The sequence below is a fragment of the Thamnophis elegans genome, chromosome 7 (genome assembly GCF_009769535.1).
Source record: "Thamnophis elegans isolate rThaEle1 chromosome 7, rThaEle1.pri, whole genome shotgun sequence".
In the NCBI taxonomy this organism is placed as follows: domain Eukaryota; kingdom Metazoa; phylum Chordata; class Lepidosauria; order Squamata; family Colubridae; genus Thamnophis; species Thamnophis elegans.
The window spans coordinates 58,746,524-58,767,127 of NC_045547.1; the positions used below are offsets into that span (position 1 = coordinate 58,746,524).

General features: G+C 38.3%; 1 protein-coding gene across 1 annotated transcript in view; it reads right to left on the reverse strand.

Annotated features, from left to right (window-relative positions):
- CTTNBP2 (cortactin binding protein 2) overlaps window positions 1-20,604 on the reverse strand; it is a 134,029-nt gene that overhangs the window by 15,659 nt on the left and 97,766 nt on the right. Inside the window, exons 11-17 of the mRNA XM_032221526.1 lie at window positions 20,032-20,127; window positions 19,793-19,872; window positions 17,857-17,943; window positions 17,673-17,772; window positions 16,088-16,240; window positions 15,705-15,892; window positions 3,332-3,510 (exon numbers count right to left, since the gene is read on the reverse strand). Coding sequence (XP_032077417.1) covers window positions 3,332-3,510; window positions 15,705-15,892; window positions 16,088-16,240; window positions 17,673-17,772; window positions 17,857-17,943; window positions 19,793-19,872; window positions 20,032-20,127 — 883 coding nt within the window. The remainder of the gene's footprint in view (window positions 1-3,331; window positions 3,511-15,704; window positions 15,893-16,087; window positions 16,241-17,672; window positions 17,773-17,856; window positions 17,944-19,792; window positions 19,873-20,031; window positions 20,128-20,604) is intronic.

Genomic DNA, 20,604 nt, shown 5'->3' on the forward strand with positions numbered 1-20,604 from the left:
GGTGAAGGTAGAATCTTACTGTATTTTGGAATATAAGACACACCTTTTTCCCTCAAAAAAGAGGCTGAAAATCTGCGTGTGTCTTATACACTGAATACAGCATTTTTTTGCCTCCTGAAACCCTGTCCCCTTCACCAAAATAGCCATGTATAGCATGTAGGAGGCTTTCAGAGAGCTCCTGGGGATTGGGGAGGGCAGAAATTAGCAAAAAAATGGGCCATTTTTAACTCAATCTTGCCCCCCTCCCCAGCCCCTATAAGCTTCCTAATTCCCTTTTTTGACAAAAAAAATGGGCTGGCGTTTGCTCAATTTTGCCCTCTCAGCCCCTATAAGCTTCCTAATGCCCTTTTTTTTGGACAAAAAATGGGCCAGTTTTTCCTTGTTTTTGCCCCCCCCCCCAAACACTCTACAAGCCTCCTAAGGGCTATTCATGCCCTTTTTCACCAAAAACGGGCCGTTTTTGGGAGGTTTGCAGAGTGCAAAAACTTTTTTTTTAATTTGCCTCTTCAAAACCTTGATGCATCTTATACTCCGGTGCGTCTTATACTCAGAAAAATAAGGTATTTGGGTCCTCCCCTGTGTATTACTCCACAATATTGCTTTTCAACGCTAGAGAATGACTTTGATTTAAAACACACAAAAGCCTCAGAAAATTATAACAGTGTTCCCAACTATTTCACAAAAGTAATATTTTTGAAACAGAAAGCAAGGTATACACAAGTGAAAAATATCAGGAAACTTAATGTTAGTTATAGCATTTCATTGCTTATATACCAGTAAAGATAAATCTCATTATAGTTCACACTTTCCTAATAATGCTGGGCAGATTTTGGCTCTTGCATTTAGGATTTCTTAAGTAACTTAGAAAAATGTGAGTTCTCCCCCTTTTGGGGAGTGGGTGGGAGAGGGACAAGACTATAAAAGGATTTCATTGAAAAATAGGGAGTGGTACTAACTTTGTTGTGTATGTTGCATTTGAACAAATCTGCCTTCCCTAATTCACAAAGAGGGAATTAATTCTCTTCACAAAGAGAAGAGTTAAACTGAAGGCTGTACTTCCTGCATTTAATTTTCCTCCAACCTCAGTGTTTATAACTCCTTATTTCACAACTAAGCTTGTGGATCATTATAAGAGATACCTTGGGCTAAAATATTTTACATTTAATGAAGTGCACTGCTGAAAGCTTATGCTATGATAGATTTACTAGTCTTAACAAAACCATAAGTCTTCTTCTGACAGATAGAGGCAAGTGGTTACGTTAACCATTCCTCTAAGAAAGCTCCTTTTGGCTGTGTTTCAAAATATTCCTTATGACCAGCTTATAAATTGAAATGGAAAAAGTCTGAATTAAAGCCAAAAAGAGAAGCATTGATGTATTAGAACTTTTTAATACATCTAATGTTCATGGGAAGTGAACCAGTACCAAAGCCGGTAGTAACCCACCTCTGAAGCATAGTATATCAGCAATGCTGACATTTGTGGGATAAACACATGCTTTGCCATTTTTTATTCTTAGCACCTTGTTTTATTTACCAAGAAAATTAATATTTAAACAGAATACTGTTTCTGACAGTCACTCACCACCTTTGAAAAATCCTTACTAAAGTGATTTTTTCCCACTTTCTTTCTTCCATAACATGCTGAGACTTAAAATATAATTTTTCATCTTTAGAGCAAAAATTCCCAAAAGATCCATCCTTATTCCAAATTTAAAGTTTGACAGAGAGGCTTCTGATAACAACCATCTGTATGCTACAGTTCAGCTATTGGGAAGTCTTAAAAGCAGTGTTAGATATGATGGCCAAAAGTAAGCAGAACTTGCTCACCATACTATCCATCTTACTAATGGAAGGCAGGAGTGCCCAGCGCTTTGGAGCAAAGGACCACAACTCATCTCTGATGAACAAGATCAGGCAAAAGCTAGAATTTGATTTAAAGTAATTAAATGTTTTAGTATAATTACTTCCTAGTATTTTCTGCTTTCCCTTTGAGAATATTAAAAAGTAACAGCTTAAGAAACATCTATTCTGTCAGAGATTTGGTTAAGCTTATCTCAACCCTACCCATCTGATCCAGTCTGGCACAGTGACCCTAGTTTTTTTTAAACAGTCAATATTTAAATATGACTAATAATTTTGATGTATTGTAATTGCATTATAAGCTGCTTAGAGTCATATGCTGGAAGCGGCATAGAAGTAATGATAATAAATAAAATTTTACTGAAAGTTATTAAATGTTTTAAAAATTATATACTAGTATTAAAAACTTAATATTTTGGGATTGTTTTATGAATAAAAATGTTGGGGTAAAAATAAATGATAAAATTCAGCAGCAAAATTTAGATGGCTTCTGGATTATTAGATTTGGGAGCCTGCATATAGCTCTGGGATCACAAGTGGTCAAGAGTGTTCTTTACCTTACCTTATCTTATTTTGGTTATCTTTTATACATGTCATATAAATGTATGCTGAATGATACACTCTGCTGCAAGGGCTTTTAAAAACTCTCTAATAGGAAACTAAGATTTGTGGTTTGTGGAATTTTGTCTAAGATCCTATATCGGCATTTGCACAAACCTCAAAAACTAACAATGATATATAAATCAATGATAAAAGTGAAAAAAAGATCTTTATATTTTGGGGGGTTCCTAAAACAGAACTTATTATCCATATAGCAGCTATGAATTAATGAATACTATGAGTTCTAATTTTCTGAAAATATAATTAAATATAAATGTTGAAATTTAAAATCCTTATCTCCTCTCCTCTCATCTTATTATCATCTTACATAATGTTACCTTACCTTATCTTATTTTGGTTATCTTTTACACGTCATATAAATGTATATTGAATGATACCCTTAAAATATATGTTGCTGATTAATATACTTTTAATAATATTTAGTGACAAATGTTAGTTAATTAGTTAGTTACCAATAGTTAGTTAGCTAGTTAGGTATCTTTGAACCACTCTTGATTGTCTTGGACAAGTCCATGCAATTTTATGTATGTGTGTATGTGGGGGGGCTTTTGAGACCCTCAAGGTGCACGAAGCCCTTGTCCAAGCCTCCCAGTCTGACAATCAGCCACATCCAGCCTCAGTGACTGATAGAGCGACCACATCCACTGCAGCAGGCAATGGCAGAACTGGTTTTGCACAAGCAGCAGCTTCCGCAGTCCCAGCACCAACTATTTCTACCTGGGCAAAAGTAATATATTAACCAGGTTAATGACTGAGCAAAGAGTGATTAATTGGAGGGCTGGAACATACTGGAGATTAAAATGTTTTAAAGGATGGGATGGCATTAATAAGAATTATATAAAAGACCTACTTCACTATTGCATGACTGTGACCAGGCATCACTGGACAAGAAAGAAAATGTCTGGGCCCAACAAGAGCTTCGGGTGCACCAAGCCGTGACAAACACAAGTTCAGTTGATCCCACACTGTAAGCGTCCACTCAACCATCTTGCACACAGGATCACAGGGAGGTGGCATTTGTCCACTGAACTGCATAGAACAGAACAAATGATTACTTTTTAATGATAATCTTATGTTGCTCTTTAAAGAAAGTAAGCAATTTCCATTTACATTGCAAATCACAGGAAATAACAATTTTTAAAAAGGATTTTGGGAGCAGGTTAGCACCTGGGAATTTACTGTTTGATAATTAGCTTCAAGTTATGATTACCAGTACAAACATCTTCCTTTAAAATATGTTACAAATACTGTATTTATCCCAAAGAGGAATAGCTCTAAATTCAAAATGATTTCCTCTTGCCCTGCCCTCACCCTAAATACAGAAAAAGATGACACAAAATTTAAAACTCAAACACAAGGTGCTGTTTCTCAATTAATGCTTTGTAACCAAAGGTAGCAAAGGTCGTTCTTCATGTTCCAGACGTTCTTTCTTTTAAACTATTTATTTCATGAATAGTTAATTGTTGCTAAGTTTAAAAATATTAATTCAACATTGTTTATTCTTGTATATTTGTTGTACTTCTACCATTACTGCTGCTGGTACTCTGTGTTCTTTACAGTTTTGATTTTTAATTATATTTACCATGGATACATTAATTATCTGAATATTTATTGGATTGCTGCTTTAAATAAAATGAAATACACCAAGGAAAACAAATGGCAGCAATTTTTTTAGATACTCAGAAAGCTTTTGATAAAGTAAGCTGGCAATTATGATACATCAATTAAATTGCATTTTTTGGAGAAAAGATTATAAATGTAATTAAGATGATATACCATAAACAAACAACAACAGTAATTGTAAATGGGGACTATACAGAGAATTTTAATATAAAGAAAGGCACAAGACAAGGATATCCGCTATCACCTTTACTATTTATATTGACTTTGGAACTCTTGAACAGGAACATCAGACAGAAATTAAAGGAATGGAGATAAGAGAGGAAAGATATAAACTACAAGCATTCCCAGATGATTTGGTATTCATTGCAGAATAACTGTTGGAGACAATTCCTAAACTATTAAAAAAGATAGAGGAGTTTGGAGAAGTAGCAGGACTGAAAATAAACAGAGGGAAAAAACCTAAAGTTATAACCTCACACAGAAACAAAAAGAACAACTGGAAGAAACAGTGGACTTTCAAATAGTTAAGAAAGTTAAATATCTGGGAATATATTTAACAGCAAGATGTGCAATCATAAAAGTAGATAATAATATAAAATTATTTAACCAAATAAAATTAGATTTAGAAAAATGGAGAATCTACATCTATCAATGTTGGGAAGGATTGCTACTGTAAAAATGAATATCCTACCAAAACTATTTTTTCTGTTCCAAACAAGAAATTCTTCGATGATTTGAACACATTGATCTTGAAATTTATTTGGCAAGGGAAAAAGCTAGAGTTAAATTGAAAATGTTACAAGAATCTAAAGAAAATGGAGGATTGTGGACTACCCGATTGGTTTTTATATTACCAAGGATGTGTTATAACATGGCTAAAAGAATAGATAACCCCCAGAAACAAGAAACTATTATATTTAGAAAGACATGATCTACAACTGGGATGGCATGCTTTCTTATGGTATGAGAAGAATAAAATTCATAGATACTTTCAAAATAACTACATAAGATACTCACTATTATCTGTCTGAGAAAAAATAAAAATTAAGATCTATTTAAGAATCCCAGAATGGCTCTCAACGATGGAAGTGTTCACCAAGTCTGGTGAAGTTTGAAAAAATTGTGACATATAAAGACATTTTTGACATTGAAGAGAAATTAAAATCTAAGCAAGAACTTGAGGTCCAGGGTATTAAATTAACACGGTGGGCCTCAATTGCAAATACAATCTAGATATGATAAAGACATGAAAATGTACAGCTTTTATAAAGGAAACAGTTGCCTTTGATGAGATATTGTTGAATTCTATTGAAAACTAATTTAAAAATATCATTTTTAAGGAGCCAAGGTGGCGCAGTGGTTAAATGCAGCACTGCAGGCTACTGCTAGATCAGCAGTTCAGCGGTTCAAATCTCACCGGCTCAGGGTTGACTCAGCCTTCCATCCTTCCGAGGTGGGTAAAATGAGGACCCAGATTGTTGGGGGCAATATGCTGACTCTCTGTAAACCGCTTAGAGAGGGCTGAAAGCCCTATGAAGCGGTATATAAGTCTACTGCTATTGCTGCTATTGCTATTATTTTTTTACTAAATCAGAAAATGGAGGATGGACAAGTAAAAAGACACAATGATACAGTGTGTGGGGGGGACTTTAGATATAATATAGAATTAGAGAAATGGCAAAACCTATGAGAAAGTAATTATCAATTAACAATAGCAATGTCTTATAAGGAAAACTTATATAAAATATTTTATAGATGGCACTTACCACCTGCTAGGTTAGCTAAAATGTTTTAAAAAATGTCTAGCAAATGTTGGACATGTAACCAAAAAACAGGGATATATTACCACATATGGTGGACCTGTGTTAAAGCACAGACTTACACTGAAGATTAAACAGAAAGACGATACAGATTATTACCAAACATGGAACTCATTCTACCAGTGGTTGGGAAAAAAAGGGGTGGAGAATAAAAATGTAATTTAAACTGCTAAGGAAATAAAATAACCCAGACAACCCCCCAAGCACCCCTCCTCACGAAGCTTCTGAATCCACATTAACTTTCCACAAGTTGTTATGCTTCCATGAGACTCTTCTGGGAATGTTCAAATCTATATACTGGGAACTGGGGAGGGAGGGTATAGAGAATGCAGTTTCAGGTACTCAGTGCGATCACTGCACTGTTTCGCCTTAAGAAAAGTGAACAAATGAGGGTCCCAATGCCCAGAAATAAAAAAAAATGTGATGGGAAGGGGGAGGAGTTAATGGGTGGCAGTCAAGGAGGATGGGGAGATATCAGGGGGAAAGGGAGAGAAGGAAAGCTACTATGAATTATCAGAAGGTTTAGAAAAGGCTCCAAAGGATCCTTAACATGGGGGCAATTTTCCTTTGGACTGAAAGGAGAGGTGTTGCAGCAACATAGCAGATTAAAACGGGCTGGGACAAAGAAGAAGTTCTGGAGCAACTTGGTTGAGCTTGAATTTTGTGATTCTCTCCACTTCTGTTTCCTGGCAGGCTCTGTTGCAGGATCACAGCTTCACAACCAGATTAACTGCCTTGTTGATGTACAATCTCGGGTCAGTCTTTGGTTACATTTGTAGTGAGTGAGGAAACTCTGTTTGGGGTACTCAGTGAGTAAGAAAGGGAAGGCCATTCAGTTGAGCCATCTTATCCTATTCTTATGAGAAAAATGAAATTGAGGCTTGCTCACTAATATGGGCACTGATGTCTCTTCCTCCTTTTAGTCCCACAGCAAGATCACACCAACGATGGATGAACCGATAGAATCCAGGCTGATGGACCTTTCTGTTTTTTACTGAATGGCTACCCTGGAGGTACAGGACGATGTTTCTGAGGTACCATTTTAACCAACATTTCTGGGATTTCCTTTCTGATTGCATGGATGGGAAAATGTTCTCCTGAAGTATTAGCATTATCTCTTATGTTTCCTTTCGGGTGGAGAAGAAGTTGCTGGAGGAGGCCTTTGGCCTCATGCTCAGAAGCCTTCTTCGGCAGTCTCCCACCACAGAGCAGTTCATTTTTATTCTGAAGGTAAGGGCCCAGAAATCCTTTGGCAGAGAGATTCTTGATTCTCAGAAATGAGCAAACATGTTTTTTTCTTTCTCAATTTCACAGCACTTGGACCTGCACGGGCAACTCTTCTTGCTGACACTGAACCAGCTCCTCTACTGTGGGAACCATCATCCCAGGATCAATGTAAGTAGCAAAACTAAATTAACATGAATTGTAGCCTTTGAGTCCCCCGCAGCTCTTGGGATTCCACCCTCAAATAAACTGCCTGGAGCCAAAGACAGTGCAGGGTGATGGTGGTGGTCTTTTTCCTCTCATTCCACTTGAGGAATTTCTAGGAAGGTTGTTTTGCTAGTAATATTTGAGTGATAGGCCAAGGGAAGGATAATTACTCTCCAAGACACTTGGCAACAATGTGAGGCAGTTCTTTCTTTACAGCTGGATGAAGCCCAGCAGGCTTTCCCAGATGTTCCCAGGAGAATCTGTCAGGCTGGAACCACCTACTAATACATCAATAAAAGTAACTTTATTGAGAACACTAAGGGAAGAGGGTGAGGTTACTTATGACCTGTCCTCTTAGTTACAACAGTCACACCAATCCTACACTAATGTCACCATATAATCCTTTGCAGCATCCAATGGTTAGATGATTGCAGTTTGAAATATTTTAATTGTTTTGAGGCAATTTTTTTTTAAAAAAATGGGAAAAAACAGCCACTGGATAATCTGCATTTGGATTTACCACCATGTGATTCACTTAATAACTGTTGCAAAACGATTGTAAAATCGAATTTAGTCATGTGGAGACTTGATTTAAAACAGTAATGACTGATCATGCAGTTTTTGAGCTCCCTTCTTGTCATAAGTTGAGGACAACTCCCATAGATGGAAAACATATACAGGTTCTATAGGCAAAAGAGGAAATGCAAATCCTAGGTGATTGTCTGAGCTAATCTGATCAATCGCTAGTTGTCTGAGCTCCCAGATGAAGTTTGGACTGCTCTGATATGGTACAATGAAGGGGCTTGTTTTCTCAAAGGTTGTTGGGCAATTCCTATTGTGCCTAGTGGCTTTCATCCTGTGTTGGATCTTGGGTGAGGGGCTGCTTCTGATCCTATTACTCTGCCTTTGTTAGCTGTCAAACGTTGCTGCAAACAGTTTTGAAATAGCCTGTCTTGAATGGATCTCTGCCTGCAGTATTTGCTTTGCTTATGAATTTGTCTTCTTCTTTCAATAAGAACTTTATCTCTTACATACTGGCAACTGCTGTGAGCTATTAAGAAAGACCTGGGGCTACTTCCTGCCTCTAAAAACAGGTTTCTCTAATTCTCATTTAGAGAAATATAATATTCTGCCTTTTTAATATTTCCCAAAATATTTCATTTTTCTGGGAGGTAGGTGCTAATTCCCACAACACTGTCAAACTATTCCTTAAGACTGTATTACTATTCTCATGTTTCTTATTACCTATCTCCTTTTCTATTTATGACTATAACTTTGTTGCTTGTATCTTTCCGATTTATATCGTTTTATTTAGTTTCCTAGTATGTTTTATGTTGATTGCTTATTTAGTATCCTATGGCTATCACTAAGTGTTATGATGTATGATGAATGCATTTTTATGATGACAATGATGATGATTGATCACTTATAGCTTTTAGGTACACTGAGAACTTATGCATCGAAAACAAATTCCTTGTGCGTCCAATCATACTTGGCCAATAAAGAGTTCTATTCTATTCTATTCTATTCTATCCTATCCTACCTACCCTACCATATTCTATGCCACCTATCTCGCTAGCCAGCTAGAATTTTATTGTATTACTCTATAAAGATATTATAAGATGTCTTCTGATTTTTAATTACTACACAGTTATTCAGCTCTCCTTCTGCCATTTGTATAGGTATGTTCTCAAAAAAGAAGTCCTTAGATAATGGTAACTGGATTCACAATCTATATATTACTAATACTTTTATGTCTGCACTGGGTGAAATGGTGCATTGTAGACCAAAAACTTTTCAAGTTACCTCGCAAAGGGCCAGCAGCTGCCTCAACTGGGTGTGCCCCTTCAGCAGTGGAAGATAGCAAAGTTCAGCTTAGGGCGGAAGGTGTGGCAGATAGAGGGTAGAGTGCATATTAGTCAAAAGGGCAAAGATGTGGGGGGGCATAGGCAGGGGGAGGGATTTGCAGCACACATTGCAATTGTAAATGTGGGCAGGCTACCAAGTGCTTCGGTTTTGATTATGTGACTATGACGTTGAAGCCTGGTCTTAACTACTATTCATTCAGCGTCATCGTAACTTTGAACAAATTGTTCAGCAAGGACTATCTGCATTTATATGTATACAGCTGAAACTGTAAGTATGTTGTTGGTTCTGCCAATGATAATAAATGAAGAACCAGACAAGCCCTATAAGAATGAGCAAAATATGTACAAAGACAGGTTCTTGCACATTTCAGTGGGAGTTTGTATCCCATTGGACTGGATCCAGAAACAGCCCAGTCTAATAAACACACCCTGTCAACATTATAGGAAACTATTGTGCTAAATTCCCACTGAATCATTACAGAAATGTTTGCTACACATATTTCCTACAACTGACATGCAGTCACAAGAGGAAACAGGATAGAATATTACACAAATGATAACTTGCAGAATGTGCTGTTTAAACCATCTTACGGGGGTGATCTTGGGGCAGGTGACTGTTACACATCACGATTTGGGCAAAAATAAAAGGCATTTGGGATAGAAACATTTTTCCTAATGACTCTTTTGTCTAATCACATCATTATAATGTTGCCAGAGAAAATAGTTAATTTGATGAGGTGAAAAAATTCTCAGACATTCACACGTTGAGTTGTAAAACTATTGATTCAGATCACAAAGGAGCTTGGTTCAGAATTAGCCCAGATGGAGGTGAAGGTGACTTTCAAATATAATAGTCAAAACAGGAAAAAAGTGGTTTAATGCACAAAGAGGAGGAAAAATCCAATCTTTTAATTAGGAAAGTGAGATTGCCTCAGTATAATGGGGGAGTGGAGCTACTTATGTATATGTCATTGTCAGTGACGTGCGGTGAGGTTGTTACCTGGTGAGGCTCAGCAGGGCAGCGGTCGGCCTCGGCAGGGGGGGGGGAATTTGCATTGCGGGAGCAACCAAGCGCCCGGGTCTGCAGCAAAGGCGCTTGGTGGCTCCCGCTGCCCCGCTGCCCCCCCCCGCTGTCCCGGCCTGCGTCCGCTGCTTCTCCAAGCTCCGCCGCTGGAAGTCCCAGATCGCCTCTGGGGGAAGGCTGAGTGAAAAACGGAACAAAGCTTCTCTGCGGCCTCCCGGCGCTGCCCAGAGGCTCTTGCAGGAGCACGTGTCAGCAGCCGGCGGCCTGGAGCGGCCCTGGCTGTGCCGCTCCAGGCCGCCGGCCGCTGACACATGCTCCTGCAAGAGCCTTTGGGCAGCGCCGGGAGGCCGCAGAGAAGCTTCGCTCCGCTTCTCACCCAGCCTTCCCCCAGAGGCGATCCGGGACTTCCAGCGGCGGAGCCTGGAGAAGCAGGCCGGGGCAGCGGGCGGCAGCATCGGGGATGGTGGGGCACTTTGCATTGCGGAGCCGCCAAGCGCCCAGATCTGCAGCAAAGAGGCAGCCTCCTCCTTCTCGCCCACTCCTCTCTCCTCTGAAGCACGCCCCGCCCAACGTAAGCGTGCTCAAGAAGACACGATTGGCTGCTTCCAAATCAGGAGGCGGGAGAATTAGTGCCTCTTTTCCATCTGAACTTCTTTGCCTTTTAACTCTTTATTAACTTTTAGAAGGCGAAAAATTCCTTATGGAAAAGAGGCCCCGAGTTCTCTCGCCTCCTGCTTTGGTTAACACTAAGCAGACACCAAGCCACTGTGAGCTGGAATCTGGTAGCAACTATCTTGGCTTTAATTATTTTAAAAAATATATTTAAATTTCTTACTTTTTCCTGAGGAGACTGGTGAGGCTCTGCCTCTCTTGCCTCTAGTGACTGCACGTCCCTGGTCATTGTGGAATATGCTACATTGGCTCAATTGTTCAGACTTCTCAATTTTAAAAGTATACCAGTGCATAGCATTTTTTCTAAGAAGAAATGTGAACTTGTAAGTATGACTAACAAATGATTATAGACCAGTGATGGTGAACCTTTTTGGCACTGAGTATGTGCGCGTGTGCACGTACACCAAAACCCAGATAATCTTCTGGCTTTTGGTGCGTGCATGCCACCTGATCTGCCAGTTTCTGGCTTGCATGAAGATCAGCTGTCTGGCATACATGCGCTGGCTCCACCTTCCCTTTTGGGGGTCCTTGTGCTTCCTGCCTGCCCCCTGGTCCCTGTCAGGGTGGTGGGACATCCCCACTGATTACCTGCTTACACAGCTCTGGACATGGAGAGAAAGTTTGGCAGGGAATGCTGCCTCCCTCCACTGGAAAGCCAGAGCCCCTTCCCGGCCTCAAAAAAAGCCAACACAGACCCCCTGTCTCCTGCCACTTCTTCCAAGGGAGTGTGACTGCCTCCTGGCCGGTGTGTCTCCATGCATGAGGAGCTATGTTCTCCTCCGGCCCTCCTGGGGCAGTCACCAGGGCTTCCCACCCACCCACACCCGAGCTGGCTTCTTGCGCTGCCCCAGCCTGCGGTGCATTTGCGGTCCGGAGCACCTGGCCGGCTCGGGTGTCCCAGAACAGCCATCTGGCCCCCGTCATCTTCTGGTGTGTGAATGCGCACTGGCCAGCTGTTCTTCCAGTTTCCAATGCACCTGTGCATGTGAAAATCAGCTGGCCGATGCACCGGTGCCACTTCCAGCAAGCATGCCATATGTTCACCATCACAGTTATAGACCATTGCTTCTTGAAGGCCTTCTCCAAATATCCTTGTCCAAGGATATATGAATTGGCACTGAGAAGTAGGATCAGCTTTAGCATGTTAGAGAGGGTCAACTACCAGGTTTCTAACACTCCAAGCTACTGGTTCTAGGATTTTTACATTTCTCATAGTGACTGATGGTACTCCTATTACTGTACTTGGGAGTACCATCAGTGGAAGACCAGTTACCATACACTATTAATCAAAGCTTCCCCCAAAAGTCCTACTAAGAAATATTTTTATAGTGATTAAGACAAATCAATGTGAAGGATATAAAAACTCAATAAATGGAATTCTGCAGCCCAGATCTCAATTTTGCATGAGCCAATCCATGATTATCAATAAAGAATTAAATCTCTTCTTCTGCACCATCTTATGACATCTCCCTAAGCTACAATAATTTAAGTGTAATTTAATTAGCTTCTACATAACATCACTATTACTTTCAAGGTAAATATCTTATGTCTCCTATAATGTAGCATCCTCTTAAATCTGTAACACTATTAATAAGCTGCCGGAAACAAACATTTTCACAAGCTATCAGCCAGGTGCTGTTAAGAACTTAAAATGATTTATTCAGTTTTGAATGTGCTGCCTTGTGAATGTGCTACAGTGATGGGCCCATGGATATCCTTATCTGATTTGGCTTATTTTAATGATAACATTTGTACAAAATCAAGAGCACTTGAGAGATGTAATAGAGATAGAAATGAAGTCCAAAATGTTGCAGAAGAACTTGACCTAAGTATTCAATTAAGGTATAATATCATGCTTTGAAGCAACAGCTATAAAGGAAATTCCTTTCAAAAAGGAGAAAAAACTCACAACCGTCTAATCTCGGTGTTTTATAGCCTATAGCAGGATTGGGAAAACTAACTATAGAAAGATTTTTTTTTAAATGCTAGGCTAACTTGAAGTTGGCATTTACTGAAATTGCTCTTAAAAAGGTAATGTACTTAGCATTGTTATGCCCATCTAGGCTTAAAATATATATAGTTCTTCAGCAAAGTAGAACAGGCAGGAGCATGAATGCATTGTGAATTAAGGAGATTAGCTTTTTGAATATACATCCACAATTTATTCAAATTAATCTTATTGAATACACACAAACACATAAACACTTTCTAGGTAAAGGCTAAGACAGAACTCTCTTTTTTTAGTAAAACAGAACTTACCTTTTAACTGAAAGAAGAACATGGTAATATTGTAGGTTTAAGTTAAACTGTACCCAAATCTTGATTTTCCCAGAGCGCTTATGGCTCCTATTGGGGCTAACTCACTTACAATATACAAAGACTTTGGGCATGGCTGCAAATGTATTACAGAATACAGCTACCTTTACTGTGAAAAGAAGTATGTCAATGGCCTTTAGAGAGTCTTCCCAGCTGGAAAGCCTAACTCCTCCACCTAAATATTCCTGGCATGCCATTGTCTATGCTAGTTTTGGAAAACATCTATTTTGGTCTGCATTTTCTGACTCAAAAGTTGGGGTTTATCCAAGAAAACTCTTACCCCCCTTTAGTTATCCTTTATCCCCTGTTCAATTATCTGAGTATGGCTACTTCAAAAACTCCAACCAGGAGAGGAGTGCAGGTACCTCCTCTCCCATTGATGACACACAATACTACTGCAATTCAGTGACATGGGCTGAGGTTTATGGCTGGTGAGGCAGAAAGAAAGAAAGCGGCAAAAGTCACCCTGCCACTATGTCCGACATAGAGGCGGGATGCCAAAAGCCCTGCCGCTATGTCCGACATTAAAAAAAGTGACAGACTCCGCACCAGCAGAAGCGGGTAAAACACACACACACACACACACACACACACACACACACACACACAAATTACTTACAATAATACAATTACTTACAAATTACATTAATTTTGAATTCCTCCCCCTCCCTCCGACCCACATTCCTTTTCCAACTGTTTCACAATCACAGAGGATTTCAACTCTGCTCTTGCCTGCCATGATGAAAATGTAAAAATATAAAAGGAAAAAGGCAAGAGCTGCTGAGGTCAGGCTGGGTTAGCTGCTGCTAGAGTCCCCAATGGATGACTCTGCTTAACTGTTTAAAAAAGCCTCTAAAAAAATGCCTCTACAGGCAAGAGAACCGAGTGCCTCATCTACATAAAGAATTTTTCGGCTTTTAACCCTTGCTTAACTCTGCTCGAGTGATCATAAAGTCAGACTAAATGAGGCACGAAGTTCTCCCACCTCCTCCTGTAGAGGGCACTTTTTAAGAGGCTTTTTTAAACAGTTAAGTATTAAGCAGAGTCATCCACTGTGACTCTGGCAGCAACTACCTCAGGCATTTTCATTTTACATTTTTTTTATTTTCATGATGACAGTGGTGAGGCTCTGCCTCCCCTGCCTCCCCTGACTGCACGTCACTGCTGCAATTCTCCTCCCCTTTCAATTTCATGAATGGTCCATTAAAGGAATACAAGGACAAAAAGAAAGAGGTTGGAGGATTTTTATTAATCAAATTGGGGAAAGTGAAGAACAAATTGGCTTGCTTTTTGCTTATGATCAACTACAAGACCAAGAACTACTGTAGCATTGCTACCCTTGTCCCATGTTTGAAGCAAGCATTGTGATGCCACAACATTTTTAATTTTGCATTAAGATTCCCCCCCCCCATTCTATACAAAACTGAATCGAGAACCAGGAAATTTCAACTTCAGTCTCAAACTGCAAATTATTGCAATGACTCACATTGAGCCTACTTTATACAGACTATTGTAGTGATTATTGTAATAATATGTGGGCTCTGAACATTCTAAAGTGGGGAATGTAAGTGTTATAATCACAATAAGCTTAGCTTACTTTTTTAAATAGCAAAACACAAACTTATGAGTAACTTTCAGTTGCAATGAAGAGACAATCTTGGGGTTGCCAAATATTAATGTCCTTCTTATTCGCTGTAAATCAGACATGGCTTCTTTTGAGGAACAAGTCTGATTAATAGTGCAGGCCAAAGAACATCCTTTTTGCACTAGGAACTGGCATTCCCACTCACTCTATTAAGTAGCAATATTTATGACTATACTTTGAAGATAAGATGATGTACCATCTCTCACTGGCTAGACTTGAGTATTTGGAGCTCTCCTTATTAGCAAAAGGTCTGCAGTCAGCATAAAACTTACTGTGAAGTTCAACCCTGAACTACACATATTCTCTTCTATTACAAAAAAAAATCAAACCAAAAACATACTGTTCCTTATCAAAACCTGTAGTAGGTTTTGAATAACGTGCCTAGAGACAATCTTTTATTCTGTGGCTTGACTATGAATCAGGATAAAAAATAAGGTAACATGGAATTGTTTTTAAAAGCAACAATAACTTCATTGGAAACAATCCAATAATACAGTAAGTGTCAGCTTAACATAGTTTGACAATATCACTGATGAACCATAATCTGATATTGGTCTGCAGCTATGCTATTCAAAAATGATAAAGCATAGTGTACAGTCTGCCTCTGGGCTCTAGAAAATTACTACCTCTGATAGTGATTACTCCTAAAATTTATCCATCAAAACTAAAAGTTTATCTCTGCACCAATTTACTCAACCATAATGATGTGTACGTGAGATCACTAGGAGTGAAGTTTCACATAATGTGAGGCTGACTTTAGTAATCATGTGAAATATATTTGGTTGTGAACAACTGTCTCAAACATAAACATGTGAGATTCCTACCTTGCTTAAAACCTTCCTTCGCAAGAATTTCCGCAGAAGGCCGTGGATTGGTTCTCCATCCCATCTTAGCTGAACCCAGTGAAAATGTTGCTGAACCATCAAGTCGGAGCCCTGAAGCCGAGATTTTGCAATGGTCCCCATAAGGTAACAGTTCTCATGGAAGTAATATGCATATGACACTCCATTGGCTAAAATAATTTTAAAATATAAGTTTATATAGTTCTAGTATAAAGAATCACAATCCAAATGTAAATCAATTAAAGGAGTTAAAAAAATCACTATAGGAAGGAGACAGAAAAAAAATGGAATCCTATTCTTTTAATGTTTCTTTTCTCGTCAACTCCTGATTACAACCCATCCAAAGGAAATAATGCATTGTATACCTTTTTTTACAGTGTAGAGGTTATCCAAGCCACGATTTTCAAGAGGTTGAAGAAACTCCCCAAGTAATTCTGATAGTGAGGCTTTTTCTAAATTTTCTAAAATGATAATGATTCTGTTGTTTATTGAAGGCTGTTTCACTGGAATCAAGCAACCTGGAAATATACAAGAGTTTATTGTGTCTGGAAAAAGAAAGCCCATTTCACATGCCTCATTCTCATTATGTTTGATGGGGGATGGAACAACCTGAATTACCAAACATGAAGAGCTGATACTTATTTAATGATGAGTAAAAAAGAGAAGGACAGATGACTGCTCTAAAGATAGCACATGAACAAAATTATATGGTTGCTCCATACACTAATTATTAACACTCTGTTATTCTAATTATAATGAATTACCAGCAGGAAAAGACACATAGAAGTGTGGTGAATTCTACAATTAAAGTGGGGGGGAGGAATAAAAAACACTGGTGAGCTTGGAATCCTTCCAGGGAATGAAGCGATAGGTGACGAGACTTCTCCCCCCCCCCCCATGAGAATTCCTGAAGCCTTTCTCTGGTTGTTTCCAAGAAAATATATTCAATCTGCTGAGGTTTTTGTAAATAGGAAGGCAACAATAAAGAAGAAACCCTGATCAGCTCATGGTGATTCCTTGCATCTGACATCAATCTGGTGACATTGGCTATATTCTCTTGGCAAAAGTCAGTTCGGGGGGGGGGGGGGATCTGGCCTCCATTGCTTCATTCCCTACAAGGACTTCAAGCTCTCCAGTCTTTTCATACACACACACACACACACACACACACACACACACACTGGATATTCCATCACAAGGGGACTCCATATAAAATAACTATATAAATGAAAAAACCAAAACAATGTTTTTAACATTGTACTCTTTAAAATAGTTCACGAATTACATTTAATGAGTATCCCTGAAAAAAATACTAATAGTTCTCATCATGCCCGTCTCTCTTTTTTTCTAATTTTCAAATATTTTGATAAAAGTATTGCTTTATAATGTAATCGATTTCTCTTGGAAATAAATTCCATGGTGTTATATGGAGTATACTTTCATATAATTACTTGTTTGCATTCGTGGCCTATCATATTCCAATTGTTGGAAAGTCCCTTTGAGATGACTAGGTTTTTCAGAGGTGGCCTATCAGTATCAGGAAGAAAATGACCTGAGAAAAGTTCTGATCATAGAGAGGAAGGCCTTACAATGAATAGCCTTCCGTGTCCCATATACATATGGGACACACATGTCCCATATGGTGGATTTTTTGTCATGCTGGGAAAATAAGCAAAGCATCTTAGAGAAAAGCCATTAATCTATTGAATCTACTCTTTTCCCTACCCTGGACACATCTCAATCATTAGGAAAAAAAATAAGCCACTCTTCGACATAGCATACTATAAAGAATCAATGTCCCCAATGAAACAATCCAATTTAAAAAAAATGCTTCTCTTATAGTTTGCTGGACTTTAAATACTGTAACTCCAAGATTTTCTGAATTAAAAAGTAGCTTTGCCAGTGAAAACACCAATAAGCATACAGCTTAAAGTCAGAAATAATTCATACCACTGTTGATGAATACTTCTGCAAGTTGCTTCTTGGATAAATCAGCATCTATCTTCACTTTGACTATATCACAGCAGAATCCTGCAGCCAGTTGCTTGTGCTATGTCAAAAATTTACAAATATAATAAATATTGATAGTATGTTCTTTCATTTTTCCAAATGCTGTGCAGTTTTATCCTCTTACCTTTAGACACAGGGCTATCTGATAAGCCACGTAGTCTTGTAAACTTCCTTCTGGACCATGAAAGATAATATTACGGTATTGTTCCACCTAGGAGAGAAACATAGTAATATTGACGTACAATATGCAATTCTAAGAGATGGTATTTTTGGCAGGTCTGTTTCAAAATGAATAGACATACAAACACAGACACAGGCACACACACAGGCACACACACACATATTGTTCTATGGGGTAAATGTCTAAGTTCATACTCAAAAGTAGAGTTCAGTTGTTTTTATTACCAGGAAAGTAAGAATACAATTTCAGCCTTTAACAAAACCCTTCCTTTCCCTTTCCTTTTGCATTGAACAATGGTGATCTCTAAACCATCTGGTAGGTGGATTCCTTATTTTTAGCTAGCTTTCATGCTTAGACTAAATAGATGGCATTCATCTTTTATTTTTCATGAATGTTGGTAGGAAACAGCTTCTTAATTTTTTAGCAAAATAACTTTCCTGTAACATCAGAAATTGAGCCAATAGAAACATCAAAATGGACAATGATTACACTTAGAGCTGGGACAATTCGAATTACATTACTGAACTCTTTCCCCCTCTTTAAACTGCAGGCTCCAGTACTACTACTACAGTTGTGTTGCGAGCCCTGAAGAACTTCTGGATTGAAAGACTTGAATTGTAACATCACAGCTGCCATCACTTCACATCCCTATTAAGTTGCTTACCTAAGTTGTAGCCATTTATCTACTTGCAGTTGCTCACTTTTGAACTTCTGGGTTGACAGGAGCTGGAGTGTGTAACAGAAGCCCATTCTGTCCCATGGTAGCAACTAGATCTCAAATGTAACAGAAGCTCACCCTGTCCCATGGTAGCCACCCGATCATCAGTCCAGCCTATTAACCTCATGAGCCACTGCGCTCCCTGCAGGATCCAGAATTCCTGCCTTATAGATGTCATGAGTGTTATGATTTCATATTCTGTGGCAGAACATGGGGACAACTGGTATATGTGGGTTCCTAACTAAAGCACCTTGTTAGAAAAAGACTGCCTCAAATCCTGATCTGATCCAGCACAGTTTTCCTAATACTCTTAGAGCAGCGGTGGGGAATCTGTGATTCACTAGATGTAGATAATCTAAACTTCAATTGTACCTGAATATAGGCCATGCTAGATCACCAGTCTTGGTGATCTTAGGGATAGGCTAATGTTTTGATTCATACACAGGAAACAAGCAATTTAGAGTAAGTTCATCACAGTCAAATATCCAGGAAAAAGCTTCTGCTTCTCCTGAATGGCTCTTTTCACAATTTATTCTAAGCAATGAAATGAATTGATTGATTGACTGATTATGTCCCACCAACTCCTAGTCACCACATATATAGATTTTCTGCAAGACAATTGAATGGAACCAGGGAGGAAAATAAAATTTTCATAGCCAAAGGGAGAGAAGTAGACACAACCTTCCAATCTCAAAATAATGTCACAAATTCCAGTCACAGTTATTCAAACAGTTAAAGCTAAATATAATGTTACCATTACTTTTTGTCACAAACAAATCTGCTTCTTAATGCTATAAATCAGGGATGGGCAACTATAGCCCTTTACGAGCTGTGGACATCAACTTTAGAATTCTTGAGCCAGCTGGCTCAGGAATTTTGGGTGTTGAAGTCCACAGGTCATAAAGAACCTATAGTTGCCCATCCCTGCCATAAATGATACTCCAGAGGAAGAAATTAGTTTGTTTCAGTGGCCAAACTCCTGATTCTCTTTTTCTCATTTACATCAGGGAGTCCTGACAGAAGTAGATCTCAATAGATCTTTTCTCAAATGCTTAGGTAGGAAATAAGAGTATTTTAGAGGATTTTGTTTCAGCACATTTATAGAAGTGGTGAGTCAGAAAGAAATGTAATATCATTAAGAAGAATTAAGCATTCCCATACCAGCCTGAGGTAATTCTGTAATGTTTGAAGATGGATCATAGATGCATAAGTCACACTGTGCAGATATCCTTCTTGGGGACCTTTAGGATAAAAAATAATGAATGCAATTTCAAGGTTAGGAGAGGCTAAATATTAAATTACACACTACTGTAAATACATAGCATTCGCCTATACCTATAGTTTTTATTAAATTAATTAATCCAAACTGCTTTGAAATAAACAGAAATAAATTAATTTACCAAGTAAAGATATGATGATGTATTCCACCTCATTGCTTTTCAAAAATTCCCAAGGCGGCTGAGGAAAAGTCTGACCTATTGACCATGAAATATTACCTGTGAAAGAAAGAAAGAAAGAAAGAAAGAAAGAAAGAAAGAAAGAAAGAAAGAAAGAAGTTCAGAGGCATACCCACAGCACATAATAGTTCTATTATGATGCAATTTATATAATACATCACACACTTTTATATTTGTCTTTTATAACTTTTAACTTTTATATTACAATACAACTAAGGAAGATTAAACAGTCCATTATTTTCCCCATCATATTTGGAAATTGAAATAAAGGTCAGGTAAAAAATTGATAACTGAAATTGTTGGATTTCTGCAAACAAAGGTAAAGATTATTTAATGAAGTTTCTACCCTACTTTTTATTGTAACTATTATTAATTTATAATTTGGCATTCATATCTTTTATTATGCAAAGATTAATGCAGACTAAAAAAAATACAGGAGACAATACATATAAATTCATTTTGCATATTATTCTATAGACCACATGAATTGTATAAATTCCACATGCTTTATCAGCG